Below are 26075 nucleotides of genomic sequence, written 5' to 3'. Positions count from 1 at the left end.
GGCACAGAATTGCTGCATTTGGATGCATTTGAAATGGAATGGAGAGACTCCTAATGCAGTGCTCACCAGCCCCGATCAAGGGGGTGTGGACACTGAGTCAGATGTGAGCAGGACACCACCAGAGGAAGGCAGAGACCAGGGATGCTTCCAGAGGCCCCGGGGCCCCGTGGAGGCCCAGAGCCGGCATGAGAAGCCAGCCCTGCCTGAGGAGGTGAGGAGGAAGCCTTTACCACGCCCTGCAGTGGTGTGGGTGTGGTGGGTGCTCGGCGGCCCGGGAGGCGGCCGCGGGCAGGGCTCACCTTCGCAGCGGGGCACTGTGGAGCTCCACACCACGTTCCCATCCTGCAGGATGCAGGTGATGGACTCCGACCCCTGCGTCTTCACGAAGCCGTCATCGCAGTGGAACGACACGGAGCTCCCCAGCAGGAACCGGTCACCAAAGCGCCGCCCGTTCACAGGAATGCCCGGATCGTGGCACTCGTTCTGGCCAAATGCTGAGGTGGAGAGGAGGAAGGAAGCAGGATCAAGGTCACCCAGTGTCCACAAAATCAAGTGAAACATAAAAAAAGCAACCTAGTCACCACGCGGTCTTCCCCTCATCTGAGTCACGTTTCTGATCAGTACACTGAATAAACTGCATATCAATATTTGTGAGAGTAAGAGGAGAGGGAGGAAGAGGGAGGAGCGATGGAAGAACGGACTTCCATGTACGTAGCGCCTTACTGCGTAAAGAAGCGCTGGCGTCAGGTGCACTGCCCTGGGGAGAGGGCGTCCTCGGCTTTGTTATTTGACACTGGGCAGATTACACTCATGTGTTAAGGCCACTCAGTTTTATTTATAAAATAAGTAATAGTAAACCTACATCCTGGAATTACAGTAACACCAACTGGCTGAAATACAATCACTGGACGATTCTGAGTAGAATATCAAGGAAAGTTGTCCATAAATGGGACGCTTGTTGTTATTCATATAAAGGTCGCTTTATTTCTTCTACAACACAGTCTGCAACACCTGCTTTGCAGACGTGTGGGTGGATGAATGGGTGGGTGGACGATGGGTGGATGACCAGAGAGAGAGGGAAAAGAGTTGGAGAGGCAGGCCCTCTCCCATGGAGTTGGCCGAGACACTCAGGTAAGAAGCGCTTCACGTGTGGATTCGGGTTAGTGCATGGTTTTGTACTCTCGCTACTTCCGTAGCAACTCCCTAACTTCTGATGTGTCCCCTTCAGCTGCCTCTGCCTCTCCATGGCTCATGGCCGTGACGGCTCTGGCGCCAGACCCCGGGCCGGGCACTCACTGGTGTAGGTGATGTTGAACCCCCGGCCGGTGGTGGAGTGGTCGGACTGAAACTCCAGTCGCACTATGTGCCCGCTGCTGGCCAGCTGGGCTGGCACTTCGTTGCCAGAAAAGGTGCCAAGGACGCTGATTTCGGAGAGCCCGTCGTCTTTGATGGCGAGGAAGTCGAACTGGGGCTCCACGTCGAAGTCGTTGAAGATGAGGTGGATGCGGCTCCCCGGCTCAGCTATGATCAGCCAGACACAGTGCATGTTGTTTCCGTACTCCTCGGGGTAGTTCGGGGACAGGATGATGCCCGACGAGGCCGTGAAGTTGAAGAAACAGGAGACTGCGGAGACAAGAGCACACCCTCAGCGGCCTCACGCCCCACTCCGCCCCGTCCCGCGGCTGCAGACCCACGTCGCGCAGCACAGCGGCCAAGAGATCCCACAGCTCTCTAGCTACAGAGCAAAGCTTCGTAATTAGGGACCTAAGAACACCCGAGCGTGTTCCAACTGCAAACGATAGACAAAAGAATCTCTTGTAGCATGTGTTAAGAATTCCTCTTCTAGGGCCAGGAGTTTGGCCTAGTGGTAGAGTGCTTGCCTAGCATGCGTGAAGACCCGGGTTTGATTCCTCGGTTCCACATACATACAAAAAGGCTGGAAGTGGTGCTGAGACTCAAGTGGTAGAGCGCTAGCCTTGAGAAAGTCCAAGGACAGTGCTCAGGCCCTGAGCTCAAGCCCAGGACTGGCAAAAAAAAAAAAAAGAATTCCTCTTCTAGAGGGACGGCTTGTGGCCCGAGTGTAGCTCGCACACGTCAAGATTCACCTTGGCTCCCACAGGTTGGTGCAGTTACTCACAAAGGATAAGCCTTCCTTCCTTCCGAGAGTGTGCCTCACACGTGGCAGGCCCGGTATACACACACACACAGGCACACACACAGGCACACACACAGGCACACACACGCACACACACATGCACGCGCACACACACGCACACACACATGCACGCACACACACACGCACACACAGGCACACACACACAGGCACACACACACACACACAGCGTGCACAGCGGTACTCACACACGCAGCCCGGCTTGTTGCCTGACCACTGGTTGTTCTGTTGGCAGGTGATGACCCGCTCTCCGACCAGCTCGAAGGCTGGCTGGCACTCGAAGGCCAGTGTCTCTCCGTGCAGGAAGCTGCTGCCGGTCCGCTTCCCGTAGGCAGGAATGCCGGGGTCCCCACAGCCCCCCTTCTCAATTTCTGAAAATGAGAAAAGAAATGAACTGTAAAGTAATGCACCACACTTGTTAACTCCCCAAGCAAGCAAACGTGTGAGTGGTTTCTTCTCACTGGTCCAAGCCTCGTGTTTGAAAACGATTTCAGACACTCAACGTGTCCCATGTTTAATGACAAAACCAGAACAACGTGATGCGAAAATGGGGGGAAGGTACTTATCCATTGTACTGTCCTTGAAGAGTCAGATGTGCCTGCAGCATGTGCCCACAAGGGGAACACTAATTAATGGAGGCATCCTCTGAGCAAAGGGTTCTGTAGGATGGAAAATCCCAGGATCCCGTCTGCATGATTTTGTGTTCTGAACCATTCAGACTAAGATCGTTCCACACTGAGTATTTCAATCTACGCTAGGTTTAAATATTCTTCTCCTTCACTGTTAGAATGCACTTGTGAAGCAAAGTGAATATGTGTGTGATTTTCACGAGAAAAGAAAGAAACCACGCAGGATTGTTTTTAATGAAAATGTCATTGCACTAGAGCGCGTCTGCAAACAACACACGCCGGTCAGCAGGTTTCTAACTTCCATGGGTTCACATGGGGACAACAGGAAACACCATCACTGACGTCTGTTTTCATTCACTTGAGCATGTTTTCAGAAGTCTCTTCTCCCAAGCAGGGCTGGCAGTGCGGCAGGCCCAGGCTGGTCTCAGTGGGGCTTGCATTCTGTGGAGGAGGCTGGAGGGCCACAGCAGGGGACTGTGACCTCTGGTCCTTAGGAAATGTTGCGTGGCTTTCTCTTCTCTCTTCACAGCTTCACCTGTGATGCTAAAGCACACGCTTGCTTCGTGTCAGGAAATGAATGCCCCACGGCATTTGTGGCCAGTACAGCTCTTGCTCTTGAAGCTGCAGGGAGCGGTCGTCAGGTCACAGCAGGGGACTGGACAGCACACAGTGAGGACGCGGGTAGAGGAGCCCATTTCTTGCGCTCAGACTTGAGAGCTCATGGTCAGCTGTCTTCAGCAAAGATGGAGCTCTCTGCCGGCCTGGCCGGGCCACTGCTGGCCTCGGGTGGACTCTCACAGCTGTTAGTGGGAGCTGGACACAGACGAGTAACTACAAAACAGCATTTTCTCAAAATGAGCAGTCTGTGTTTTACGTGGTTTCTATGCTCCAACCACAGATGGTGACAGGTGTGAGAGGGTCCCCTCTTGATACTAGTGAAGCGTCATTTGGAAGGGACTATGTTTCGGGTTTTTTTTTTGAAGATGGATGGTGTTTCATTGTCCCTTACATACAAAGGGCCACAATTGACCCCAAACTATTGTGGAAAAATATATTATTCGCAAATCCTCAAATTCCACTTATGGGTTGCATCATGTCTCTGCCTCCAGTTCACATAGTTTTTGAAGAATCCAGAGGAGGAAGGGGTAAGCAACTTGTGCCAATGCCGGCACAGTGACTACAGCCTGGGATACGCCTCCATCTGGTCATTCCCCAAAACAAGTGTGGAGTCCACGGTCAGCCAAGGCCAGGAGGCCCCCGAGAAGCAAACAAGAAACCTGCCAAGCTGTCCCTTCTCATGGGGTGCAACTGGGGGTGAGGGCTCAGGAATCCCTGCCTGGAACCCCTCCCCCCGAAGCTACCTGTGTGGGGGCAGTGCTGCACGGGGTCTCCTGGGCCAGGGTTCTGGCCTACCCTAATCCCCCACCACCATCGTTCACAAAATATCGCTCGCGTTCAGCCTGTGAGACAGTTATTTCTGAATGATACTTTCGTCTTTAAGATTTTTATTAGAGTGACATTTATGCTTAGCATTTATGTCTGATAAATTGTATCTGGTACTTTATACTGTGCCTATAAATGTTTATATGATAAAAGAACAATTTGATTCAGTATGTATTCTTTTAATGGCGCTGAGGAATGTGGTCAAGCCTGCCATCTATCCGAATGGTGATTGACAGCTGGGGTCTGTGGCGAAGGCTCTCTGGGTCCTCAGTCTTGCCGCAGAGCAGAAGCTGGGAGGCAGAACACTGCCAGGGTCTGGAGCCAGGGCGGAGGCAGGCGCTCATGGCACAGGGGCAGGGCTGAGAGGTGCAGCAAACGTGAAGATGAACTCTGTGAGGCTTACTGAACCACTTCTGATTTATAAAGGGAATCCCATCCCAGCATGCCCGCACGCCGGCCCACCCCACCAGGCCGCTGTATTTGGTTACCATGGGCCGAGAGGGTCAGGGCCTCCCTGCCAGGCTGCCTCTCGCAGAGAACGGCCCAACGCTGACCTTGCTGTCTGGTCCCTGTGCCTGTCCTGAGTGCGGTCTGCGCAGCAGGAGTGGGCACTTGAATTAGTGATGTCCAGAGCCTCTTCCCAAGAAGGCAGCGTGCTCTATCCCTGCATCTCAGGGCTGCAGTCTCAAACCATGTCCCTTTAGCTGCAGACTCACATTCTAGCCAGTGGGAGCCAGACAACCAGACACTGCCAGCAGCAGGACTCTGTCCCCAGCCTTCTGTCCCCAATACATCCTCCTCGAGGCCTGCAAACTCCCAAGGCCAGATGGCTTTTTCTCTCTTGAAGATTTATGAGTATTTTAGCGGTCGTCTCCTGCACTGGAGAAAGATTTTAGTTGAGAACATGTCTGTTAGTCCCACTGTGGGCAAATTTCTCAGAAGGATGATGCAGACCCATTTTCTCTGTACCTGAGTACTTAGACTGGTGCTTGCTGCAGAGTGGTCATTGGTTGTGCTGGCCATTTAAAGGACACTTCTCAGCTTCTCTTCAATCTGTAGACTAAAATCTTCCCTTCATAGGTTCAAGCCTGGGCCAAATTTCCTAGTCTGTGACAATGTTTTGAAGCTCCAAGCGAAACAAGAAATAAGCAGGTGGAGCACATTTTGGGCCCCCAGGCGCTTGCACTTGCCCTGGTCAGCAGAGACCACAGCCCAGGAGAACTCAGCAGAGGCCCTGGCCGTGGGGAAGAGCCGAGCTTGGCAGCTGCCTGGCCTCTGCCGTCACTACCATTGGAGGTGAGGGGCCACTCACTCCCCATTCATTTCAATCATCTATGATCATCCAGCGCGTCTTACCCCGGGTTCAGAATAAAACAATCACAACAAAAACCAAAGGAAGAATTCTGTGGATCCAGGGCTCACCGCAGACACTGAGTCCCCCAGCTCTGAGCAGCAAGGGGGGGGGCATGGGAGAACTGCCAACAGCCCTTGCAGGATTAGCCACGTGTCTCTAAGCAGGACCTCCATCTTTCCAGCCTGGGTGAGCTGACTCTGCTCCTGTCCAGCCTCCTCTGTCTGAGTCAAGGGAACCACTCTGGCCATCCATAGGACAGTCACAGTGGCCGTTCAGCCGGTCACTTGAGCTGTCTAACCCAGCTCATGCTTCACAAGTGAGCCATCCGGGCACGGTCTTCAGGGGAGAGGACAGAAGGTCCTCTCCTGGATGCAGCCTAGGGAATGGCCCCAAGTCTGCAGAAGAGAAAGCAGTCACCCCTCAGCCGTGCAAACCCTACTGACAGATAACGAGACACTCCTCAAAAAGCAAAAATAACCACCAGGAACCATTCATTTCCAACTGCGCAGTAACCTCTTCTAATAAAGTCTCAATAAACATGCTAACACATTTGGTATCAAAGGGGGATCCTGAGTAATTTGCCAATTACAGTCCCTAATTTAGAGAAAGGCAAAGATTTATGCAAGGAGGGAAACACCAAAGTGAATTTATTATACATTCCCAATCAAAAGTAATCTCATAGGAATGATTAGATTTCTCCAAGTATGCAATAAATATACCAACACATTACATTAGGGCAAAAACAGCTAAGTAATATCATAAGCTAAACAATTCCCTTTTCCACGGGTTACAGTGAACGTGTCACTAAAATCCCTGAATGTGATTTTCTATGGGTATCAGAGTCGCACTTGGCAGCTTGTCAAACCAGAAATAAATCTAAAAACCGGGCTTAAACACAAGAATAGTTTATTGTCCCTAATACCAGAGGACCTGGAGGGAGGAGCGGGGTGTCACACACCCACCATGGGCCAGGCTGGGCTCCCCAGGTGACAGGGCCTCCAGTAGAAACAAGCCCAGGCCACTTCACCATGGGTTGATGTCATTACTTGGTTTTGTCTTCTATTCAAATCTTGAATAGAATAGCTCAGAGACTCCCCTGCAGCCATAAGGCCCCAGGACACAACCCAAGCACTGAAGCTACAAACCAAATGAGGGAAAAGCCAGCCCCTCTGCTGGCTCTGCCCCTGCCTGGGAATGTGACAGCAGGGAGGCATCCACGGGCCAGGGAGGCAGAGTAAAAAGCAGAATTCAATTCATCTTGGTATCTCAGCCACTGCAAGGCTTAAATGTTTTGCTATCTGTGCTTAATTTTCAGGCAAATTAGCAGAGTTGATTAATTCCCCTCAGAATAATGAAAATGCTACCTCTGATAATGTATATTAGTGAGAACAATTTTGATATGACTAGATGAAACATCATATTAGAAAACAAAGGCGAGGCAGCAGAGTAGCATAAATAACAACATTTCCTCACCTCCTCCTCTGGTGTTAAGCTGGCCATAAAAGTCAGTGGATTGGAAGGCCCCTGAGGGAGGAGATGGAAATTCCCGGGGTGGGACGTGTTTGTCTGCCTTAAGAGGGATTTGAACTTTCTTGGCTGTAAAGTACTTTAAGCAGCCAGGTCATGGGAAGGAGGAAGATGGATGTGCTACGGGATGGAAAGCAAACTTTAGGAGCTCTAGAGAGAGGTTTGCCACCTCACAGTGGGTGCTTTCACCTCTCTACCTCACTGGTCACCGTTGGATAGGCCTGGGGAGACGCAGGTTCTCTGCTGCCACCCCTGGCCTTGAAGCCACCTTGCCGGACAGAAACAAGCCACGTCTGCCTTCCAAGTCATGACCATGGCTTTCATTTACTACAATGGTGAAAGACCCCAGATCAGAACCATAGTGCTGTCATCTTAAAGTTTAACTCATGCTTTTGCTAACTAAGGAACTGTGGCCAGTTGGCCATAGATTAAGGGAGCCGGTGAGGAACTGGTCCACTCACACCTCAAAGCAGTGATGCTGTGAGGTGCAGGGGAGAGGCTGAGAGTCAGGGTTTACACAGTCTTTTCAAAGGCAAATGTCACAGATTTACACCCATCCGGTGGTCGGATGAGATAAGATGGGGATTGGGGAGCTTCCCAGGCTGGTGGAAACCAATGGGAAGTTCTCAGACACTGGGTCCCATTCAACTGTCAGAGAGTAGTTTTATGCTATACAATGCTATACGTGCAGTCTAATTTTGACACAAAATAGGCTAGTTCCTGGAGCTTATGGACACCTGTGTGAACAATGGCTGACTAGGGCTCAGAAGTTCCTGTTTGTGCAGCCTCTGGGTCCTTGGTGATTTTTATTTTGCTTACTGATGGGGAATAACTTTGGGTCTGGGGGTAGTTATTTTTCATCTCTATACCCTGAACAGCTTACATAAACAGCAAGACGGTTGCTGCTTCAGAATGGGGGAGCCTTTTAATAGTTTGTAAGCACGCCTTACTAATACCTGTACCTCTCATAATTGGGCAGGAACTTGTGTAAAACCCGACCCTGCCCCTTGCCCATGGTAGAAGTTTTTACAAGCTTAGCCCACGTCCTGCTTGTTCTGTTATCTGTAACGTCCCGTTTGCTCTGCTGCTATCTGTAGTCGACAACTAGCCGGCAGTAGCACCATCCAGGCCTTGAAAGGAGCTAATTCTATAACAGGACAAGGGACGTTTTCCCCAGGACCGCAGGCCCATTGGAATGTGCTACTCAGAGCGAAGACCCTGCTAGCCCATATTGTTAAGGAGCAGGGAGCAGACTTCTGTGCCTGACCAAGCTGTTTCTGGCCTCTGTACAAATTGTTTAAACCCCCGCCATGTAACACTTTCCCTGGGAGGTTGCTTGGAAGACCCCTCCTCCTCCTTGAGGCCTGGGATTAGGGCAAAGGGCAACTGCCCATGGCCTGTTATCTAAGTCCTGCAGCTAACCAGCATCCTGGGCCTTGAAAAGAACAAACAACATGTGTTAACTTAAATAAGGGTTGTTTTCCATACCAAGGGCCGGAGATGTGCAACTCTGCACGTACACTCTATTGTACTCTATCTAAATGATAATTGTCAAAATGTATTAATTTGTTTCACAAGGATTGGCTGCCTGCGTGCAGACCTTGTTGTAATACTTTAAACTTATTGGCTGTAAAAGCGCGGACTCTGTTATAACGGACTGTAGAACTGTATAAAAAGTCACTCCCGAGACAGATCGAGGCTCTCAGCCACTGACCCGAACCTCACGGATCTCGAGGTGACATGTACCTGAGAAGCCCGAGCATATGCCCGAATAAAATCCTCTTGCCTATTGCATCCAGTGGTCCGTGTGTGCGTCCTTGGGTGCGGGTCTCCGCGGGTCTTTCAATGGTCTACGACATCCCTCCTCCAGCTAAATAATCGACGAGATAAGGTCTCCAGGACACACCAGCGAATGGTCTTGAGCCTACACGAGCATCATTCCGGGACTGACTGGCCGTGAGCTACTCCTTGTTTAGATGGTGTCCTGGGCTATTCTCTTTCAGCCATGCTCTAGACCCCAGATCCTCCTATGGGCCCTAGGTTAGGCAATTATGTGCTCTGGAGCCCGCCCCTAGCTGCTGTTGCCGCCACCACGGGGGCTGGCTGGGGTCTTCCCTGTGCTGGTTGCCCCAGTCTGGCTCCCTCTGTGCTCAGCACATTATCTCATCTCTGTGAGATGCTGGTTTCTCTTGGAACTGTGGCTCTGAGAACCCAGGACATAGCAGGTACCGGGGCCGGAGCCCACGGCAGAGCCTCAACAAGGAGCAGAGCACACCACCTTCAACCTGCAGAGAAGGACGCACAGCCTGGAGAGCTGAGGTTGGCTGGTCTAACTTTTATCAGCACTAGAGGCCAACAGGGCCCTGTGCTTGCCAGACAGGTGCCCTGCACTTAAGCCATGCCTTTCCCCCTCCCCCCTCCTCCTCCTTCTCTTCCTCCTCTGCCACCACCACCACCACCACCTTTTCTTCCTATTCCTCCTCCTCCTCCTCCTTCATCATTTTTCAGGGAGTCTTCCCGGGACTGGTCTCGTCTCGAGCCCATCCTCCCTCTCCCAGCTTCCGAGCAGTCTGGGCCAGCTGGGCCTGGCGGAGCCTGCCTCTACATTTACAGCTGAAGGTAAAGCCAGTCCTGCAGGGAGGACCCTGATCAAGACAGCTCAACTCGCCTAGCCAGAGTCGAGGAACATGTCACAGTTCTTTTCGCTTTACAACAGTTTGATTGGGGTTTTAAAATCATGTTTTTTTAGATGAGAGTCTCACTGCCTAAAACAGGCGTCCTGAGCTCTGGATTCTCATGCTTTTGCCTCTCGAGTGCTGGGATTATAGTCTAGCACCATCACATGCATTTTTAAGTGTATTTCCACTTGCAATGGATTTGTCTGAACACAACCCCACTGCAGGCTGAGGAGAGTCTGTAATTTCGATGATGTGAACAAGATCTTGGTTCAGCAAAACACTTGGGGAAAGCCTTCTAAAAAGTGAATTTGTTTCTTGTATCCTTTCCAAAGCCATATGAACATTTCCTTCCTCCTCATTCCACATTACCTTGTGTTCCTAAAAACAGGAGAAATCACTCAAAGCCTCACAGCTTTCCATTTCTGGGGTGAAGGAGAAGCCACTGCCAATTTACAGACATGAGCTTAGAGATACACTGGGAATGACTCACCCAGACCACTCGAAACAGCTCTGAGACCCTAAGATTTATCTAATCTTACTGATAAACTCAGCTGAATGGGATCAGATAATTGTTAGCGACCTTTTCCGCTTTTCTCTCTTTGTCAGTGTATAGTAATTATACAAAATAATGGGTTCATGACATTTTCACATGTGTGTACAATGTACCTTCAGCTGGTTTATGCTCTGAAAGAGAAGGGTTGGAACCTAATTACAACTATATCGTGCATCCATCTCATCCTTCACAAGATTTGTAAAAATTTGTAAATAATTTGTAAAATTATTTGTATTAAAATTATTTGTATTATTTATTATTATTGTAAAAATTTGTAAATAATTTGTAAAATTATTACGTGAGGGTTGTCCCCAAAGCATACGCAGTCTGCTGTCAGTACCTGCCAGGACACCTGTCACTCCTGTGACCCCAGGAAGTGTCAAGTAGGAAGATAGATGGAGCTCGATGATGGGCAAAAACAGAGAACCTGTCTCAAAACAGCCAGAGGAAGCTGCGCCAGAGGCAGGGCTCAAAGGATAGATCACCCCAGCTCTTTCCAGAACCAGCTGCTCAGGTTTCACCCACAGTTTCAACCAAGCCCCAAATATTCTGGGTTCCTCTGTGGCCCAAGTACTTGGGCCCTGCCCTCCACCTTCCTCTCTGTGTCTGGCCTGAATCATCTTCCCATCTCACCCCTCCTCATAGTCAACTAATGGAATTGTTAGCCACACTTTGTATTTATGTCTAACTATGAATTTAAGGTGGTCTGTGCCTGTCATGAAGCATGCAGCATTCTGTGGCCTGTCGCCTGGGAGTGATGAGCCAGTACTTGATTTCCAAGGAGACACCAAGAACCTGCCTTCCCCCGGCGCTCAGGGCTGTGCCCCTCCATCGCTGTCATGGTTGCTGAGGTCTACGACTGACCTCTGAACCCCTTCCTCCCAGCAGAGGCCACACCGCTCTCCCCAAGGCCGCTTCATGGCAGCCCCTGTGATGCACACTGATGGAGATTTTCAGTCCTAGCTCCCATACTGCCAGCCCCCGACCACTTCAGATACACTGCTTCATGAAAAGAAAGTTAAACTGTGCTGAAATTTAGATTTTAACATACTTGGGTACTTAAAGGAGCTCTTGTCCCAGAGTGAGATTTAGACAGGTCAAAAGGTATACGTGAAATTGTTGGAAAAATATTTTATTCACTAATAAAGTGCGGCTAATTTATTTAGAAATAATTCTTGACTTTCCATACAGATATGTCGGATTTAAAAGTTACCATTTGTATTGAACATAATGTTTAATTTCTGAGATTAAAAATGGTTCGTTTCTACCATGGCTGGCTTTTAATATTTGTTAGCTTTTTAAAAACTAAGTGCCTCTTGCACACATGTACTTTAGGAAATTAGTACCTTTTAAAAGACAATAGAACTTTTTCAATGCTACCAGAGACATAGAAAACAACTCTGGAGGTGGAAATGAATTGCCAGAATCTAAACTGGATTTCCGAAACTTAATTTCCACATGAGAATGTGTTTGTTGTATGCTTGCATTTCCAAAAGGGCCGAGGAGAAGGGCTGAGTGGTGTGTAATTATCCTGCCAGCCTGGGCACCCTCTCGCGTTTCCTTTGTGAGCCCACCTCGGCCTATTGGTGTGGAGAGGGAGAGGAGCGGCAGGAGCTGCAGGCCTCTCTCCCTGCCACGGCCCCCGCTCTGTGGATGCCAGTCAGGCAGTGGCAACGTGGTGGACGCTGCCACGCTAGGCCCCACACGGACTGAGCTCCCTGCCGTGTGTCTACAGCTGGAGAAACCCACCTGGAGCAACAGCACTCAGGAGCAGTCCTCATACGAAAGAGCTCAACCAGCACATGTGCAATTCCTGCAGCCACACTCAGACGTCTGCCACACACAGACGACTGCTTCTCCTACGGTGTCTGTGTGGCTCTGGGACAGATTCCACCTGAGCCACGCTGCAGCCCACGGAGTCCTCAGTGGGTAGCTGGCCCTCCGGCCTTTCCACGAGAATAACGTACCAAAACCAACTTGTTTTTTGTGACAGCTCTGGGTTTGAACTCAGGCCTTTTTGGCTGCAGTCGGGTGATCTATCCTTTGAGCCCTGCCTCTGGCACAGCTTCCTCTGGCTGTTTTGAGGTGGAATGGAGGATGACGGGCAGCCCACAATCCCTGCAGGTGGGCATGCACGAACTCTCTGCATCTTTCTTTGACTCTAAAGCCATTCTAGAGTTTAAAGGATTTTTTAAAAAATATATGAGGTGTTTTCTTTTTCTTTTCATATGTACTTATGGTTAGTAAAGTGAACTAAATTCTGAAACTTCATGTCTCAAGACTCTTGCCTATTTTCACTGCCCAGGCATTGCGGCAAAGAGGATGCAAGTTCTATTAGTTGCATTAGTTGCACCTTCCACATGCACCAACATCAGAACTTTTGAGAAGTTTCTTCAAAATATCTACAAACACATTCCATTTTTACACATGGTAATAAAACATGGGTAATGAAAGGGCTTTCACAGATTTTGCAATCTGTGAAATCTGTTTCTTCTTATACAGTTCCCTAATAATCTGATTTTATATTTAATTAAGGAGACTAATGCTGCCCTATTTATAGAGCTTTCATTTTAGTCTGTACTTATAGCACAAAGGCAGTAAAATCTATGTGAAGTTCAATTGTGGTGGCAAGCTTTCTACTGCAGGTTGAAACAATGAAACTCCATTTGGTTTGTTCTGGACCCATTTTCAGTAAGAAAAGTTGGAAAATTATATATTTAAGATTTTATAGAATGGATAGGAAACTTAAAAAATTCATGCTCACACACCAACTGTAAGCCAAGTTCAGGAGAACCCGCAGAGTCCTGGACCTGGACTGCAGGGTCCTGTGGCGACAGAGCACGACAGCTCGTGTCACTTGGTCTGTGTGGGCTGAAGGTACAGTGTCTTGCTTGGAAAGTCTGGGAACCTGCTGGATATCGGGGTCTGTGAACGTGCCACTGTGGTCACACACTGAGGCCACACTGTGGCCACACACTGCGCCCTGGACTGATGTGCACGCCGCTGTTGAGAGGAGAGGATGCTGGCACTTGGTGACACTGGAGCTTATACACAAGGAAAAGGGTGGAAGGAGTTTTGTGGTCATACTTGTGGTTTCTACATCCATTTAACAATGGAAATGGCTCCTGAAAGATCACCCCGGTGTCACGGTAAAAGCAAAGGCCTCTAGTTTCATGGAAGTGTGTGAGCCCTGCCAGCAAGGAGCAGTTAGTTCCCTGGTTGGAAGACCAGCGGGCAGCGGGTCGCTCCACGCTCTGGGCCAGGCCTCTGGGGGAGCACAAGGCCGCCCGTCCGCTAGACCAGGGCTCTGCACAGGCACATCCAGGACACCCAGGGACGGGCCCAGGGCGACGGTCAGCACGGAGCCTTCCCTCAGAGAATGCCCTTAGTGCTCTGTGACGATACAGACCAAGAGGAAGCCAGGGCGGGACGAGACCTGGTGGAAAGGACTGGAAAGTCTGTTTCCTCATCCAGGCCACCCACTGCTTCTGTCCCCAGGTCTCCACCTCGACCCTCCCACCCACACGAGGCTCCCCCAGGCGTCAGGTTCGTCGTCGTAGCAGTCTCTGTGTTCTATAATCTAAGGCTAACCTCAGGCTCATAGATCCTTGAGCACATCCCTTTCGGATGCAGAGGAGTTCTGCTCCCACGTTTTAACTACAGTGGGCACTTTTCAAGAAAGCAGTGGAAGAGGAGACTGGAAAGAGTCCACTGGCTCCTTCTTTCAATCAGTGGTGACACTCGCCTTGAGGACCAGCCGAGGGACTGCTCATTAGACCACAGGACCCGAGACGACACCAGCAATCACACGTTTTCATTCCTTGTCTCCGTTATTTTTGAGGAGAGATATGATGACTCACTTTACAAAAGCCTGTCAACTTACTTTTTAGCATCGGGACCCCTCGAGGAATGCCTGCGCTGGCCGTGCAGTGCACGTCACCCTGAGCCGGGCTGCAAGCGCGTGACGAGGTTAGACTGAATGTGCGGTTCGGTTCCCATTCTCTTCTACAACACTGGAAAACTCCGCGAGGAGATTTCAAGGCCTGCCCGTTTCATCCAAACCACAAACCGCGCCACTTTAGTGGACTCTCCCCGAGAAGGAAGGAAGGGTCTGCCTGCTAGAAGACCAAGTTCCCCCAACCACAGAATGACCCCACCCCCTTCCCAACACCTCCCTCAATCTCATGGATCCAGTCATGGGAGCACCAGCCAGTAATTCCATCATCACCACACAGACACCGGACACGCTGAAAACAAGGACTCTGTGCTCACATGGTGAAGAGAATTGTTAGAGATGAAAGAAGAGGAAGCCACTCCATGGTACACAGAGCCTTTGCCATGAATGCCATTTCTCAATAGAATAATTCACTACATCTCACCCCACAAAGCTAATATTTGTAACCTGGTCCCACCAAACAAACACTTTCATTAAATTAACGATAACTACATGTTGTATTATTACATTATAAAGTTTGGAAAAGTTCCATCACATGGAACTGCAAGAATTTAATGTATTCCACCTAACATACTGCTTGCGTCAAAGTTAGCAATGAAGCAGGAAACTGCCCCAAACCCCTTTGGCACTGAGAGGTGGAATGTTCCTGTGCTAAGGCCATGGTGGTGGGGCAGGGGCTGGGGTCAGGTCCTGGCCAGGTCAGCAGCGCTGTCCAGGTGGGGTGGGCCAGTGGATTGGAAGCCACTCTGGAACAGGCCAGTGTCCCGGGACAGGTCACGATAGGCAAACGAACCTTGAAGCATAGAAAGTGGCATGAAGCCTTAAATCACTTGAAGCCCTGGAGACATTGCCTACCAAGCTGAATGATGGTTTGTTCCCTCCTACTTCATCCTCTCCCACAAATCCTGGGGAATTAACCCTTATCCTTTCAGCATCTGAAATCTGAACTTAAATAAGTTTTTAATTAGCACGTATGATATAAAAGTTCCAGTTTCCACTCCATGCCCAGGGGTCTAAAATGATATTTAAAGCACAAGCAATTCATTTCTCTGAATGTTTATTTAACGTTTATGGGAAAGGGAAATCCAGAGACAATGGAATTGACTATTCTGCAGCCAGAAACACTTCTCACTGAGTTTCCAGCAGACTGCAAGGAGACCCCAAAGCTTGTGCACAAATAAATGCACAGCCCGGCACTGAGCAGTGGAGCTGGGAGAAGACGCTTTCTCCGCAGAGTGTGCATAGGAAATAGGCCCCAAGGAAGTATGCAAATTAAAATATGAGAGCAATGCTTTCTTTACCTCGTTTGATAATTCTGCGCTTGCTTAATGCAGACTGTTTGCAAATCACACAAGTACAATGACAGCTTCCAGCTGAGGAACCTATTATAGATTTCAGTAAGCCATCCCATCTATTTGCACAATTTTTCCTGACAAATAGCCAGTTATTAAAACTCCACTTCATAGAGAACAAGACTGATGGCTAGAGAACTAATGATTAGCTCCTGGCCAAATGGGATGCTGGAAAGGAAAGTGCAAATCTAAGCTTGCAAGGTGTCTGAACCCACCCACACCTCCCCACAGTAAGGAGAGAGGAAGTAGACTGGGGTGTTTAGGAGGAAGATTCATCTTGTAAAATGTGAACAGGGAAACATGCTACTGTTAAAAATCACTGAATGCCCCAAAGTGCATTTGATGAGGTTATCTAGATATTTGTTAATTAGGATTTGTGGAAATGTGAATGGGCGAGTGGTGCCCAATATTTCTTTTGAACTCTAGCCTTGAAAGAAGTGCCTCTAACTTCAAGAGTGTGTGGACAAATTGCAGCTCTAATTGAACTTGGGGAAGAAAGGAAATAATTAGCATGCAGACTGCTTGCCCATAACAACTTGTTGGCACAGGGTTGGAGATGTGAAGAAATAGTAAAGCTGGCTGACGAGAGTTCCTTCTCAGGGAGGCAGGCGTTCACAGCAGAACGCTGGTTCTGCAGGGCCTTACCCAAAAGGTTAAGCCAGCCGCACAGGCTCGGCAGAAACAACCCAGCAAAGAGACGCAGGCGCTGGCCAAGGATGGATGGCGCCCAGAGGAGGGGAAGCTGAGTTCCCAGGTCTCCTGCCTACACAGGAGGCCAGGACCCCCCCCACCTACCCCTCCCTCCACCCCCACCACCCAACCCCTGCCCATTTGAGGAATTGTCCCCACGTCAGGAACCCGTGAGTGCTTAGAGCCACCCCCCCCCCGACACTCTGACTTGGACCCCAGTGGTGACACCCTCACCCTTTCTAGGACGGAGAGAAAGCCACCAAGACAACCCTACCCTCCGCATTTTCAGAGCACCCATGGTGAGGATGACGGGAACCACAACGGGAGATCCTGCCCAGACTCAATCAACCACATGGCCGCCGAGCTGAGAAGGTGAGACTGGAGGGAAGGAGGAAGGAGGGTGGCGAGCGTGTGAGGGGAGGGAAGGTGTGTACAGTGCCAGGCCCTGCAGCCGGGGCTCTGCAGGCTTGGTGAGCTGCACCACAGTCCTTCCACTGCCCACTTGACCCAGGTTCGCACTCCTTACCACCAGTGTCCCAGCAGCTCTTCCTGCTCAAGCCCCTCTCTCAGGGGCCGTGTGGTTTCAGGAGCACTGGGCTCTTCCGGGTCTGGGTGGCTCTCAGGCCCGTCTCTTGGGGTGGGTGTGTGGGCTACACCGACGTGGAAACCCTCCCCGTGCGGGCTCCTGGGCCTGCCTTGCTCACCCGTCCTGCGCGGAGCAGTTTCAGTAGGGGAGGGAAGGCTTCCTGCTTATGAATCCAAGAGTTGGCCTCCCAGGACACAAAGTGCAAGAGTCACAGACCTGCCAGGAAAACTGGCACAGAAGTGAAATATGGAGCTGCCACAGAAGCCACCAATGGAGCTGCCAGGAAAGCTGCATAATGCAACTGCCACAAAACTACCGTGAAAGTCGAGTACTCCCAGAACTCGCACCAAAGCTAAGCATTCACGGCACCGTGGGCTCCCCTCTCCCCTAGAGCTGGAGAGGCAGCGGCTGTGTGACGTGCATGCAGGCTAGTCCTCCCCTGCCCATCATAGCTGAAGGCCCTGGAGGGCCCTGCAGCCTCCCACCCACTGTCCTGCTGCCCCTCCAGGCCTCGGCCACATCCGACAGTCACCCCACGGGTGCCTCTTCACACCTTCCCATTAGTTTGCCTACTTCCTGCTCACTCCTGCTTCCCTGGGAAACATGGGGGGGTGGGGGGAGGTGTGGGGAGGAGGCGTGGGGAGGAGGTGTGGGGAGGAGGCGTGGGGAGGAGGCGTGGGGGGAGGCGTGGGGGGAGGTGTGGGGAGGAGGCGTGGGGGGAGGCGTGGCAAAGGCCTTGTGCCAGGGATGGCAGCATCAGGACTCTCTCAGGAGCAATGCAGGGTGCCACCGTCTGGGAAGTGGCATGCATGTGTGGTCACTGGAAGGCCTGCCTCCTCATGTGTAAATGCTGCTAAAGACAACAGGAAAATGAACGTAGAAGAACAAAATGGAAAATTCTTAGCAGGGAAAGTGGACTCCTCCCACTTGATGCAGAGGCCCAGGCGCTCCACACAGTCCACACAGGTCATCGAGGCAAATGCATGTGCTCACCACGGAGGCCCCTGGCCAGCTGGGGCAGCGGGGAGGCCGGGCTGGGGCAGAGGAGTGGACGGGCTGGGGCAGAGGGGTGGACAGGCTGGGGAAGAGGGGAGGCCGGGCTGGGGCAGAGGGGTGGATGGGCTGGGGAAGAGGGATGGCTGGGCTGGGGCAGTGGGGAGGCCGGGCTGGGGCAGAGGGGTGGATGGGCTGGGGCAGAGGGGAGGCCGGGCTGGGGCAGAGGGGTGGATGGGCTGGGGCAGAGGGGTGGACGGGCTGGGGAAGAGGGGAGGCCGGGCTGGGGCAGAGGGGAGGCCGGGCTGGGGCAGAGGGGTGGACGGGCTGGGGAAGAGGGGAGGCCGGGCTGGGGCAGAGGGGTGGACGGGCTGGGGCAGAGGGGAGGCTGGGCTGGGGCAGCGGGGAGGCCGGGCTGGGGCAGAGGGGAGGCTGCTGGGGCAGCAGCGGGGTGGCCATGCTCGGGAAGTGTGGCGGCCACTCGAAGGCTGGGCAGGACTTCTCATTGCAAGCACTTTACCAGCCTTTCGTGTGATTTCACTTTGGGCAGAACTGGGGATTGAACTGGGGGCTTTGTCTTGCGGGGCAATTGCTCTGCTTCCTGACCCATGCCCTGGACCTGTTTGACTCTGGTTATGGTGGATGTCAGGTCTCCTTTTGCCTAGGCTGGGCTGGGTCGTGCTCCTCGTATCTGAAGCGTTTGGACATGGCTAGGAAGACAGGCCGGCTCTGTACCAGGCCCAGCTTTTGTTTTGTTGGCTTCTTGTGAACTCCTTTCTGCCCAAATGGCTGTTGAACTGCGATGGTCCTGAGCTCTGTCTCCCGATGGGCAGGACGGGGTGTCAGGTGTGAACCCCTGGTGCTTGATGCTGCTAACTAAAGTGTCACGTGCAGGCTTCCCTGAAAGTTTGTGCAATGAGGGCGAGGATCTGAGCCCCATCTTATTCTCAGCACATCTTATCTGTGTTTACTCTGAGAATGAAACTCCGTTTGTGAGGACAAATATGAAGAGAGGAGAAGGGGTGGAACCGAAGCTGAGCCCGGAATTTAAATGTCAGGTCTGCGTATCAGAACTTAATGCAAGCTGGCATCTTCTGCTCTCCGGGCTCAGCCTCGTGGATGATTTAAATATTTAGTAATGGCTTGTCTCATGTTTGTAGGAGAAGGCTGTGTTTCTGAGTTGGTTGCAAAATGTAACCCCAATAAAATGTGGGTTTTAAATGGTGTCTCATATGTACACGTTTCATTCCGTTACATAGGTGAGCATATCATGGTATGAATTCTCTAACACATTCAACAACAAAAATGAGTGTTTAAATCTCACTGTGATTCCGTGCTCTGTCTCTGTTGCACACTTGTTTTTGTTTCAATAAAAACCATCCTATGACCTTATCAACCTATTGCCTTACTGGTTTTAGGCCACCACCCCCAGAAAGCCTCACCTCCTCCCTATCCACCCACCTGGCTACCAAACGGCTCAGCAAGATGCAGTGAAGGAGCTTGCTGGGATGGATAGGGACAGAGAATGGAAGTGTGTCACCTCGTCCTTAGAGCACACAAACCACTGTCACTCTACCTGAGTATCTACTTGGCAAACACGAGGTCCTGTGGCCAGACCTGGGCTGAAGGCTGTGGGGGTGCTGCTTCTCAGCAGTAACGAGTATATCCAGCTGTCTCCATGCAGAATGTTCTAGAGATTCCACCACTCACCAGCTTCTCCACCGCTCACGCGCCCATCGACTGGGTCTGTCTGCAGTGACAGACTGCAACAGCGTCACGGAGACGCTTCTCAGCACATGCCCCGAACAGGTCCTGTCTCTACCACACAGTGAGTGGCACGTTGCAAGAACATTTCCCTTAATTTACCCCTGCTAAAATGTAAATATCCATAGCAAAGAATATGATTGGCAGAAACACAGCTCATCACGGAAGCAATGAACTCCAACTGACGTTACATTTGTGACAAGAGTCGGCTTCAGAGGCAACCTCAGGACACGGTCCGGGTCTTCAAGTCTGGGGCAGGAGGCCAGGCGGGCACGTGCTGCCACGTCAGCATGGCGCCCTCCTCTGGGGCTGAGAATGGATGGTGAAGGCTCTGCTGCCTCTTAGGACTCAAGTTAACTTCAACATAAGGCCCTATGGCCTTTCTTGTTTGGAGTTTGGAGAGCAGAAGACAAACTATGGTGCCAGAAGGACGTACAGACAGCAATGCCCTGGCCACTGCTCGTCTCAGACCCGCCACTGCGCTCAGGGCTTCCCTCTGAGTACTCGTCCTGAGGGGATGGAACCTTCTGTGGACAAAGCCTGAAGTCCAGGGAGGCGACACACTGGGTCCTCCTCTCGCCCTCGGAGTTTAAACACGTTTTGGAACAGATGCTGTTTCTGTCACCTCGTCCCCTTCCTTACAAAATGAGACCTGAGCCAGAGGTTGCAGCGCCAAGAAATGGCAGAGCAGTTACAGAGAGTGTTCTGGCTCCAGACTGCCTAAGAACATGGTTTTCTTAATACTATGTGTTAGCGACAACCACGTAAGAGCAAAACTGAAAAAAGTAAATTGTCAGCTGCATATATTGCCTGTTAACATAAACCAAGAGAAGCAGGCACACCTCCGAGAGTCATTCCTCATCTCCCATAATTAGCGTACTGCATACCTCTGGAGATACCCATTTCTAGAAGGTCCCTCTTTGGTATATTCTTCCTAGTTTTAAGTAGTTGGAATTACAACAGCTCCTGTGCTTTCAGTACTCTTCTGTTTTCTCAGAAGATAATGTCTGCCACCAAATTGGCAGTTCCGCAGGGTTGGCAGCCACCCACACCCTCAGGACAGCTCCAGCGAGTTGAGCCATTACTAAACTGTTGCCATTGTCAACAGATTATTAATTAGAGTTAAATGCACTTGTAATCTAAGTGGCTTAGTCATCCAATTGAACCCATAAAACAGTAGTTCCATCTTCACAGAGCAAAGTTACAACCTTGCCACTCAGATCCAGGGTGGGAATTGTTCCTAGTAGTCTCAAAACTACTCCCGCATCCCCACGTCAACTGCGAATGCACTGCAATGCACCCTGAATTTCAGGACAGATTTTATATTTCATGGAGGCTTCCAGATTCTACCACCGGCCGTGCCAGGGGTAGGTCATGTGGAAAACGTTAGACCTCATCCAAGCTCTCTTGAATAACCATACAGTCATGTAGAATTTCAATTAAAGGTCATGTCTAAACTCCAAATGTCAGTAATTTCAGCAATTATCTATACATTCAAGTCCTACGCTTCAAGCGGAATGGGAATGTGACTATTTTGGTGGAACATGTTTGACTAAGAAGTGGCATTAAGTCCCCACTCCACCCGGAGCTTTCACTAGAGACCCTCTCACACTCCATGAGAGGTGCGCTCTGGCCCGCCCTCCCAGCACTGGCCGGGCCCCCTCCACTCCTCTCATGCTGAGAGCAGTCCCACCAGGATGTGCCTCCCCTGGGGTGGCCTGGGATGTGGTTTCAGGTTCCCTGCCTCACAGACGGTAAATGCCATGCTTCTCTGTTTATTTCTTTTCTTTACCCGAAACCACACACACACACCACGCACTGGAAAAATGAGAGAATATTATCTATGCAAATTCTCAAAGTGAAATGAAATGAAATTCCAACACTCCGGCTCCCTGGTGCTCACTGGCCCTGTGCCCTCACGTGTGCTGTGACACGTGTGCCCCTGGGGGGAGACACGTATGTCCTGGGCCCTGGAGTGAATGGAGGCAATTGTAAAATGCTTTAAAAACTATTTTGAAAGACAATCTAAGAAACACACATGCCATCAGGAAGAATGAAATTAAGTTGTGGCTGAACCTGAAAGACTGGAAGTCTACCAGGCAACCGTCAGTTACGTGTCCTCCTACAGCAACATCCATCCCCAGTGCTCAGACACGCACGGCCCTGATCTTCCCACAACTTCTAGAGCCGATCTCTTACTTCTAATACTTGGGTTGGCTTGCAGGCACAAACAGACAATTTGAGCAATATTATATGCACGTACAATATTGTACTGGTACATTATATGGTTCTTTCTACTTTGATGGCTTCTATTACACACACACACACACACACACACACACACACACACCACCCCACACACTCACACACACACACTCACACACCTACACCCCCCACATCCCCCACACTCACACACCCACACACTCATACACCTACACCCCCCCCCACACACACTCACACACATACACCCCCCACACTCACACACACACACAAACTCACACCCACACACCCACACTCACACCCACACTCACACACCCATACACCCCCCCACACACACTACCCCACACACTCACACACCCACACTCACACACTCATACACCTACACCCCCCACACCCCCACACTCACACACCCACATCCACACCCACACACCCATACACCCACACATACACACACTCACACATATACCCCCCACACTCACACACACACTCACACACCCACACCCACACACCCATACACCCACACATACACACACTCACACACATATACCCCCCACACTCACACACACACTCACACACTCACACACACACACACTCACACACACTCAATGTCTTTTGAATTGGGAGCCAGTGACTCATGCCTGCAATCCTAGCTACTCAGGAGGCTCAGATCTGCCGACTGGTTCAAAGCCAGCCGTGGCAGGAAAGTCTGTGAGACTCTTGTCTCCAAATAACCATCAAAAAGCCAGAAATAGAACTGTGGTTCAAGTGGTACAGTATTGACTTCAGCTCAAAAGCTCAGCCACACACAGAGCCTAGGCCCAGAGTTTAAGCACAAAGACAGCACAAAAAGAAGCAAAGTTTAAAAAAATACCAGAAGACATGATCTTGTCAGATGATCCATAATCTCATGCACATGTTACATCTTGACCTTGATATTAGTCTCTTTCTGTTCTCATGCAGCAATGCTACCCATATGAAAGTAATGCATTCACAAGGAACACTCACATCCAAGCAGGGACCCACAGAAGTTGATTGTAACAGGGCTCTAGGGAATATTGCTCTGGAACAGTGATGGTTTCACTGTGAAGTGCGCAGAATGGCCTTTTCTCTCACTATAATTGCAAATACTGCATGTGTCAGGCATAATCTCAGGAGCACGTGTGCCAGGTGGAATCTCAGGTTCCACGTGTGTCAGGCATAATCTCAGGACCTCACGTGTCAGGCAGAGTACCTTGGTAGACCGCTTTGAAGCCTGGCGAGCCGATGCTGTCGTCGGACTGCAGATGGAGCCACATCTGGTTGCTCATGCTCACGATGAGGTCAGGAACGCTGGACCCGGTGAGGCTGCAGGGGAAGGAAATGGAAGCATTTGGTGAATGCAGCCAGCGCATGCTCTGTACCTCAGGGACATCTGGCTGCCTGGACGGGCAGCCAACCACAGTTTATCTGAATACTTATCAAGGACACTGGCACTCAAAGAAATCATTCTATCATTTCAAATATGCGTTTCTTTCTTTCATTTAACGTATCATTATAGCATGGCCGGCGCCTGCCCAGTGGCCTGGAGACAGGGTTGTTTCCAGGTAGAGGACTTGCAGAGTGAGAGCTGGGAGACGTCTGGAGACTCTGAGTAGCCAAGCTCCGGGTGCAGAGGGAGATGGCTCAGCTCTGCGGCTAAAGAACACCAGCTTCAGAGTCACAGGTCCCGGGGGTGGCCAGGCTCCTTCACAAGCTGTCTGGATCATCTAGAATTATTAAAGGTAGAACTCTTCTCTGCCTTTGTCCTAAAGTCTGTTGTAAAATGTCATGTAGGAAATCAAACGTGAAGAGAATATTAAAAAGGACAGCATGCACAGCTGACACGAATCTGGGCAAATTTATCAGACATCTCCTGCATATTAATGTCTAGGTCAAGTCAAATGGAAGTTTCAGTGGAGCGTTGAATGTGCTGTCCACAGAGAGAGGGAGCTCAAGTCCACTCCCAGAGCCCACCAGGCCCACGGAAAGCCAATCGACACAGAAAAAGTGCAGGAAGGACGCAGCCCAACCAAAACAAATGGCCCTAGTCAATTAGGAAGCTTTGCTTCCCATGAAGTGACTTCGGGAGTGCAAACCCCAGATTCATCATTTTACCAACTGTCCATCAACCCAACATCTTCACTGCAGAATGAGAACACCAATGCCTCCAACCCCCGATTCCTCAGAGGAGGAAGGGCGACCGTCCTCACACGACGCCACCCGTGCGAGGCTCCACAGGAGGAAGGGACGCATGGCACAGTCCTCTCCGTGGTTGCCGCTTGGGCGGAGGACAGGCATTCTCCTGCCCTGGCACCTGTTCTGTAGAAGTGGGCACGCCAGACACAAGTAGAGGCAAGCCTTGGTAAAGCTTGCCAGGAGTGAAATCTCACTTGCACAACGGCTCCCTCAACTTTTCATCTGAACATTTTATACGGTTTTGTTTTTGTAGATGTCATTCATTAAACTTCACATAAAATTCGCTTAGGGGATACTGTGTGTGTGTGTGTGTGTGTGTGTGCGTGCATGTGTGCGTGTGTGTGTGTGTGCGTGCGTGCGTGCGTGCGTGTGCGTGCGTGCGTGCGTGTGTGTGTGTGTGTGTACTGGTCTTAGGGTTTGATCTTACAGCCCAGTCACTGCACCTGAGCTATTAACCTCAAGTTTAGTGCGGTGCTGCTTGAGCCACAGCGCCACTTCTGGCTTTTTGGAAGATAAGAGTCTGGCAGACTTTTTTGCCCAGGCTTCAAACTGCAATCCTGAGATCTCAGCTTCCTCAGAAGTCAGGATTACAGGCTTGACAAGTCACTGGTGCCAGCTTTACACAGTATTTTTAATAGTTAAATTTAATACTGATCACTCTGACAAAATTGTACATATACATGAAGCAGTCAGAAGGATCCAATATATTCTTTCTTAAGTTCCCTGATGAGAACATTTGTGAAACTGCACGACCTGGTTTTCCATTGTGCCCACACAAAGGCGTGACGTACGTAACCCGAAGCCCCCCCCCCATCCCTTTCAGTCTGTCCTGCCCGTCCTCATGGCTGCCCCTCCATCTGGCAACCTCATTCTATCAGCCCTTCTCCCCTTTAAGATATCCTCGCAGTGAAAGCGCTGTGTGCGCGTAGGTTGGGGTCCACTGGTCAGGCCGCGGTGGCGTGAGGGCCATGCGGTTAGATGACACATGATGATGCCCTGATCCTCACACTCAGAACATGAATCGTGATTTTCCTGAAATCAGTATCTAAGGAGAAAGTTCCGAGTCGTGGAATCACGTATCTGGGTCTTAAAGAAACTGCCCTGCAGTCTTCCCCCCTGGACCACCCCTGAAGATGGCAAGGGTGAGTCCGCATCTCGGCCGTCACCCAGGGCACTCGGTGGTGGCCTCATTGCAGTTTTTGCTCACTGTGGCTCCAGTTTCCCTTTGCCTGATCATCAGTTCTGTCATCTTGCCATCCGGCTCATTTGCTATATACACACCCACTTCCGCGAAACATCCTCTCCTGTCCTCCAAGCACTCCAATTAAATGGCTTCACTTCCCTAGAATTTAAGAATCTACCAAGATTAAAATCCATCCAAGGGGTCTAAGGGGAGAGGAAAGAAGAAAGGAAGCATGGAAGGAGGGAAGAGATGAAAAAGAGAGAAGAAGGGAAGAAAAGAGGAAGGGAGAAAGACAGAAAGGAAGGAAGAAAAGAAGAAGGAGAGGGAGGGAGGGAGGAAGGAAGGTAAGAAGGAAGGAACAAAGGAAGAGAAGGGGTGGCCATATTTAAAAAATTATCCTTTCAGTAAATGTGGTATTAAATCATCTAGAGAATAGTGCAGCTACGATAGAAAAACAGATAAACGCACTGCCAACAAGAATAGGCAGAGAGGCAGCGGCATACCAAGTCTTCTGTGATGCAGACTTCCTCAATACAATGCTGGAACCCTGAACCCAACAAGGTGTTTACTAAATGGCACGGCAGCAGACAGCAGGCCCAGTGAGCTGCCCCGCACCACAGTTCTTCAGAGACTTAAGGCTGCCAGCGTGGATGCGGGAAAGGAAATCTTCTCCTGAAACCAGACTAAATAGCCATTTAGAATCACGGAGGTTCTCGTGACATCTTCATTTACAGCGAAAACCAACCAACAAACAAGTCAGG

General features: G+C 50.6%; 1 protein-coding gene across 1 annotated transcript in view; it reads right to left on the bottom strand.

Annotated features, from left to right (window-relative positions):
- Csmd1 (CUB and Sushi multiple domains 1) overlaps nt 1-26075 on the bottom strand; it is a 705832-nt gene that overhangs the window by 174325 nt on the left and 505432 nt on the right. The window contains exons 12-15 of the mRNA XM_090353740.1: nt 23149-23261; nt 2362-2544; nt 1297-1623; nt 300-494 (exon numbers count right to left, since the gene is read on the bottom strand). Of these exons, the coding sequence (XP_090209866.1) occupies nt 300-494; nt 1297-1623; nt 2362-2544; nt 23149-23261 (818 nt within the window). The remainder of the gene's footprint in view (nt 1-299; nt 495-1296; nt 1624-2361; nt 2545-23148; nt 23262-26075) is intronic.

Source organism: Megascapheus bottae, chromosome 20, assembly GCF_031878675.1.
Source record: "Megascapheus bottae isolate mThoBot1 chromosome 20, mThoBot2.hap1, whole genome shotgun sequence".
Classification (NCBI taxonomy): domain Eukaryota; kingdom Metazoa; phylum Chordata; class Mammalia; order Rodentia; family Geomyidae; genus Megascapheus; species Megascapheus bottae.
This window is presented reverse-complemented; position numbering and strand designations above follow the sequence as displayed.